The sequence below is a fragment of the Hibiscus syriacus genome, unplaced genomic scaffold (assembly GCF_006381635.1).
Source record: "Hibiscus syriacus cultivar Baekdansim isolate YM2019G1 unplaced genomic scaffold, ASM638163v2 tig00113722_pilon, whole genome shotgun sequence".
In the NCBI taxonomy this organism is placed as follows: Eukaryota; Viridiplantae; Streptophyta; class Magnoliopsida; order Malvales; family Malvaceae; genus Hibiscus; species Hibiscus syriacus.
Genome location: NW_024063469.1, coordinates 189,776 through 196,741, shown reverse-complemented (window position 1 = coordinate 196,741; position 6,966 = coordinate 189,776). Strand labels below are relative to the sequence as shown.

Sequence of the window (6,966 nt, the reverse complement as noted above, 5' to 3'; positions counted from 1 at the left end):
TATAATATTTTAGGTCACACATTTTTTTAACCTTATATTAGACTACCTACCCTAAAACTCCTCCAAGAGTAGCCCAAACATGGAGACTTGATTTTTCTCTCTAGGTCCCAGGGATTTCCCGAACGTTTCAAAAAACAAAATGGAAGATTAGGATGAAAAAAAATCTTTACTTAATAAATTTTTAATTATTCATAATATATACATTCTACATATATATTACTCAAATTCAAAAAATTCTATAAAAATTATATTCATTTTACCTTTAAAATTTACTTTTTGGAGTTATTTTATAAATCCAAAAAAAATGATCTAAAACATTTAAATTATTAATTCGAGTTATAAATCTCAATTAATATTTAGATTTGATTTATATTTAAGTTTTTGGAATCTGTTATTAATATATTATACGTTTACTAAGAAATATAATGGTTTAATAATAAAATTATAAAAAAATATTTTAATTATCCAAACGTTCTTAAGTTAGATTATTAAATTGAAATGATGTTTAATTGAAATGTTAGTGCCTTAAAAGTTGAGTGTCCATTTATGCAATTTACCCTAAAACAAAGTATGTAATATATTTTGCTCCTGTTTACGTGTAAATAAAAAGCCTTATTTCCCGCCTATATCAAAGCCTTAATTTCCATCAGCCTTCCTCCTTAAATCCTCCCGTCGCTTCCACCACTACCACCATCACCCATCCCCTTAAAACCTAAACCTAAAATGGATCCGAAAGCGGTGAAATCATACTTGGTCCTTATCCTAGAGTTCATATCTCAACACACCCATCTCGTGGCCTTATTCTTCTTCAAATGAAAACTTAAAACAACAATTAGAGGAATTGCATAAACAACTTAGAAAGAAACAGAGATTTGAAGCAACAATTAGAGGAATTACATAATCAAACTTGATGTTTAGTGTTGTAACGGGGATTAACGGGAAAAACGGTCCGTTATAGCCGCGATCGACCATTACCCGTTAAATTGCGGCCGTTATAGGTGTGATTTCGACTGATATCGGTAACGGGGGCCGTCGATACCGAGATATAACGGCCGTTATACCGTTACACGGCCGTTTTTTGAATCCCTGCTCAAGATTGTCTGTTTTGCAGACTTCGGTACTCTTTCTTTATACCCTCTCTTTTTATTCTTAAAAAGAACTTTTGGTTATCTTGCATTGGTAACTCCTTTTTTTGCAGGGATTGGACTTACAAATTTGGGTGATTCCTGGAACATGGAGAGTGGTAATATGTTGAGTGGTGGAAGCTTCTCAAGCTACCACCACCAACAGTAGTCGTGTTATTAGCCATCGAAATGCTGACACCAACATCTCCATTTCTCTGCAGCTCGATAGTAGTAGCAGTAACAATGGCAGCAATCTGTCTTCTGGCTTTATCGGTTTCTCTCCAAAGAGTGTACTTCGGCGAAGCAATAAAAAAACTGAGTCTTCACTGCATTTTCAAGAGTTTTAGGAATGAGTTATGGATATTTTGGGGTAATGTTTGGGGATGTGAGGGACATTAATGGTGTTTGTAGGTTAGGTGGTGAGTTGCTTGGTGAAAAGTGCAGAGAGCAGGGATGGTGATGGGGGTTCTTCTTCTAAGCTTGAAATTGTGACATTAGTTATGGAGTTGCAGTTGATTTTGGTCTCTTTTTAATGCCGTCGTTCAATGATATGCCAAACTTTCTATTTTACACACCTTCATTTACAACCTCATCCTGCATTCAAATCTTAGATAATCCTCACCTTATTAAAACACATTATATATCTTTCTGATTAGGGACTTAGCTATTAAGGACTTTGGACGAGCTGTTGTCATAGATGAAATATATTAATCTCATAATATAAAGAAAAGGGAAGGTTGTAAAATTAAGAAAGCATAGACAACGCATATTTTATCAAATATTATTATTAAGGGAAAAATATTAATTTTTGTCCGTTTTAATACTTAAATTTTTAAATTGTTTTGAAAGTATATCTAACGTTTAGTTTTTATTTCATTTTAGTACTCCGTTGTTAAAAACTAATCGTGTTTTGTACCTAAATTATTAGTTTCGATCCATCTTAGTACCTAAACTTCCAATTGTTTTCAAAATTTAATATTTAATTTTGAATTTAATTTTGAACAGAAGTACTAAAATGGAACAAAAATTAGACTTTAGGTATGATTTTGAAAAAATTAAAAACTCGGTTATTAAAATAGATCAAAATTGATAGTTTAGATACTAAACGCATAATTTGCCTTATTATTAATAATTTTCTCATAATAAGTGATAATAGAGAGATTTTTTATTATATAATTTTACGTCAAATGTTTCATTGAGTAGGATGAACAAACATAAGATTAGGTATAATCGCACATCTAAGAAATGGAAGACACTAATTCTACGTCAAAAAAGAAAGACTTTATGACACTATGTGCCTCTAATTTTCTTGTGTACAATAATATTTTTAGTTTTTAACTTAAATATTAATGAATTATACCTTTACTCTTCCCAAATGTTTGAATTTAAATATTTAATAATTTTTATTTTTAATATAAAATATTTTTTTTTATATTTGATTCTAATTCTATTCTCTTAGTAAGATTCAAGAGGAAAAGAAATCCAAAACGAACATGTGTATGCAAAATCTTCGAGCCCATCCAAAGCTAGAATTTGGGCTCCAAATGACTACAAGATCCAAAAAATGCCCAATATAAGAAGCGCGTGTAATATGGATCGTTTTCTCCATGTTTTCCCTTGAGCCGTGGCCTAACAAATAAAAATAAGTGAACTCATATTATTGTTTATAGCTTTCTTTTTTAAGTGCTATTTAGTAGTTGTATATAAAATTTAGGCACGAATACGTAATAAAGGAGTTGTTATTAATTGAATATCCGGGTTCGAGCACCATGAATGCTAAGGGTGTGAGTCTTCAATGTTAAAAGGGTTATAATTATCTTTGAACAGATATTGTCTTATACTTACTCCATATTAACTAAATATATATATAATTTAGGGTAAAGTACAGTCTCCTGACTATATGGCAAGGCTTTGTTGAGTGTATCGTCTATTAAAAGGATGATGAGTTATTAAGTCTTTTGATTATTAAAAAATATAAAATGGTCATTTAACTATTCATATGTTCCAAATTCATCATTTTTCATTAAAAAGGTGATGGACGAACACGAGGGTATGTTCATGTTTGTTCCTTTAACTTTAACCGAACAAATAAACACACACGAAAAATTAAAATGAACAATATTTTTTGTCCATTCGTTAAGGAGTATAATTTGTTTGTGTTTATATAGGATCTTTTGTTTAATTGATAAACGAACTCAAATAAACACAAATGAACCCAAAGAAACATAAACAAATGAACATAAGATGTAACTTTCTTTAAAATCAAGCAAAAATTCTTAAAATAATGTAAATAAATGAACATAAATATAAATTTAAGTAAACGAACATAAATGAATCGATTATCGAACGTAAACCAATTGATTACCGAATGTAAACGAACTAACATAAACGAACGTATTATCAAACATTCATGAACATAAATTAGCGAATGAGTCATTTATTCGTGTTCATTCATTTTAAACCAACATAAAATAATGTTCATGTTTGTTCGTTTAATAATACTAAACGAACTTTTCGCCAAAAGATTCGTTAAACGTTCGTTTGTTTATAGTTATAATTGAACGTTAATATACTGACTGAAATATAATAAAATATAATTCTATAACCGTTTGAATTATATAATCATATGAGATTTTCAAATCAAAATTTTATCATATCCAAATTAGTAAGTAAATATTTATCTTAAACAAACGCCAAGTTTAAATGAAAAATGAGGAATTTTAAAGATATAAATAGTGAAGTAAACATCAGTAACTTTTAATAGTTAATTTTTTATTAATATTAGTTAAAATGTTAAATAGTAATGGTTGGTAGAAATAATAAAAAACAAGAATAAAAGAAAATTGGTCAGAGTTCAGATTCAGACCAGAGTCAGCTTGCTTGTTGGCGAATCCATTACCGACAACATTCACACCAACTTTAAAACTCCTTTCACCATCAAATCTGATTGGATGCTACTACCTCCCTTTTATTCTAATCCAACGCTTCCCATTTCTCCACTTTTTAAAATCTAAATCTTCACCTTCCGATTAGATCACCTTACTCGAGCATATCCTCCTCTCTCTGTCTCTATCAGATCTAACCAGCCACGCATAAACATAAGGCAAAAAAGAAGAAAATAAAAATCCTTCCTTTTGATCCTTGGAGAGAGAGGAGAAACCCCAAAGAAAGAAAATATCAAAGTTGGAGTCTTTAAGTCTTTAAGCTTCAAAGTTACCAACTTTACAGTCATCCCAAAACACCCAGATGGTGGAAGCGCAGACATGGACTACAAGGCGGATGAGCAACCCGAGACTGGACTCAACGGCCACCGTCGACCACGAGGTTTTGGACATTCCGGTGACCCCAACTGCCGACGTTAGGAACAACATCTACACCGTTGGATCCCATCTGTCTCCTAACCTTTTGACGGTACTGATCATTGCTTCCTGGTTCACTTCCAACATTGGTGTCCTTTTACTCAACAAGTATCTCCTCAGCTTCTATGGCTATCGTTATCCGATCTTCCTCACCATGCTTCACATGATCTCGTGTGCTTCTTACAGTTACGTAACCATAAACTTCCTCGAAACAGTCCCAAGGCAACACATTTTGTCGAGGAAACAGTTCCTCAAGATCTTTGCTCTGAGCCTCATCTTCTGTTTCTCCGTAGTGTGCGGCAACACTTCTTTGAGATACATTCCGGTGTCATTTAACCAATCTATTGGTGCCACGACGCCTTTCTTCACCGCCATTTTCGCTTTCTTAATCACTTGCAAGAAGGAATCCGCCGAGGTTTATTTCGCTCTTTTGCCCGTGGTGTTCGGGATCGTATTGGCTAGTAACAGTGAGCCACTGTTTAACCTTTTTGGCTTCCTGGTCTGCATCGGTTCCACCGCTGGTCGTGCCTTGAAATCCGTGGTTCAAGGGATCTTATTAACCAGTGAAGCCGAGAAGCTACATTCGATGAATTTGTTGTTGTACATGGCGCCTATGGCCGCCATGATTTTGTTACCATTTACACTATACATCGAAGGGAACGTTATGAGCATCACATTAGAGAAAGCTAGGAGTGATTCTTTCATTGTTTTCTTGTTGCTTGGGAATGCTACGGTGGCCTATTTGGTGAATTTGACGAATTTTTTGGTTACCAAGCATACAAGCGCCCTCACTTTGCAGGTGTTGGGCAACGCCAAAGCCGCATTGGCCGCGTGTGTATCGGTTATGATCTTCAGGAATCCAGTCACCTTGATGGGAATGACCGGATTCGCCGTTACGATAATGGGGGTGGTGCTTTACAGCGAGTCAAAGAAGAGATCCAAGGCACAGCTCGCAGCACATTGACAATAATTTCCTCAAAAGATAAGATGGGATTCATTTTAATTGCCTTTTCCTTTTCTTTTCATTATTCTCTACAATTTATTGCTTTTTAAAAAAAAAAACTGTTAAACTTTTGGTTAGATTCAATGGAGGGAAGGAATCAAAGAAGAGAATTTGGATAAAAATGAGAAAACTGTGATCGGAATTGTATAGGAACGAGTGAGGGAAAAGTAAGGGGCGAAAGGATTATATGCTCCACTTTTCCTTTTGTTTTTCGGATGGTTAAAGAGAATAAAATTCTCTCTATGTAATCTTAATATATATGTTTTTGCTGCATTAATATGGACTGATACAAGACCCAAACTTGCTGCTGCCTGTTATAATCTGTAGCTTCAACTTCATTTTCTGCTAAATTTTGTTTTCAGATCTAAATCTGAAATGCATTTAGGAGCAAAAACATGTTTTTGTATGATTGAGCAGCGTGTAGGCCTATTTCTTGATAAGCTTTGAGGTCACCGACCATACATCTACTTTCCTCCTAGGTGCCTTTCATTGATGAACAAGCATGCCCTATGATTTTCAGTTTATTTTATCGGTGGTTGTTAACTTGGAATTTAAAGCCATTCTGGGATAGTTAATCCATTCCCGCGTATGAAACATGTGTTTCAGCCCGACCTGTTTAACTTTGACGTTGCCGTTTATGTGCCTCGCTGATGCCGGTTGCCATGTATGCGTCAAGCAGTTTAAACTATTAAATTGCACCAGGGTTGCTCTGTAATGGTTGAATGAGCAGAATTTTGAATCGTAACAAACAGGGTTGGCTCAGTCAAATTTGGACATCCACAACAGGCAATTCAAACAAAAACGTGGCCTGTTCCTGTTTGTTTTAATTCCCTTGTCTTCCTTGCAATCGATACAAGAAGTTGATATTCCAAATCAGTTTACGTTGGATTTATTTATTCTCCCCATTCCATATAATCCAAGGCTTAGCATAAAACATAAATACTATGAGCCATTTGGCAGACTTGGAACATATGCACAGAAACACCTACAACTCTACTGGTTGGTTGAATACCTGTTTACAACAGCAACACATTCTACAGAAGAAGAGGAAAGGTAGTTTTGAATTGAACCCGTTCCAAGAAACAAAGTGGGGGCTCCTTTTCTCGGTGCTGCGACAGAGCTTGTGAATGCAATCAGAGGGTTCCAGTGATCCAGTCACTTTCGGCAAAGTTGCCCGGGTAGACCGTGAAAAAAATTATTGGCTCGTATAAGTTTTCGTTGGATTTATTTTCTGATCTAATGTGAATGTTATAGAGCTCATTTGGGAGACATCCGGAACACAACACGTCTTCGAGAACATGCAGTGACTACAATGTGCCTCCTACTTTATTCATATGGTAATCTTGGCATTCTAACTGTCGGGATCGTCTTTCGGATGGGCCTGGAATTAGGCTTCAACTTGAATTGATTATGTTAGAGTCACCACCGACCATTTTAAAATGAATTTAGGTGGGTCGGACACCATCTTACCTGATATGCG

The 6,966-nt window shown here is 34.7% G+C and overlaps 1 protein-coding gene across 1 annotated transcript; it reads left to right on the top strand.

The window, feature by feature from the left end:
• The first annotated feature begins 4,244 nt into the window (after window positions 1–4,244).
• Window positions 4,245–5,764, top strand: LOC120187078 (probable sugar phosphate/phosphate translocator At1g12500). The gene has a single exon (XM_039190876.1). It carries the CDS (start codon window positions 4,371–4,373, stop codon window positions 5,445–5,447), a length of 1,077 nt encoding a protein of 358 aa, XP_039046807.1. The 5' UTR covers window positions 4,245–4,370; the 3' UTR covers window positions 5,448–5,764.
• Window positions 5,765–6,966: the final 1,202 nt, after the last annotated feature.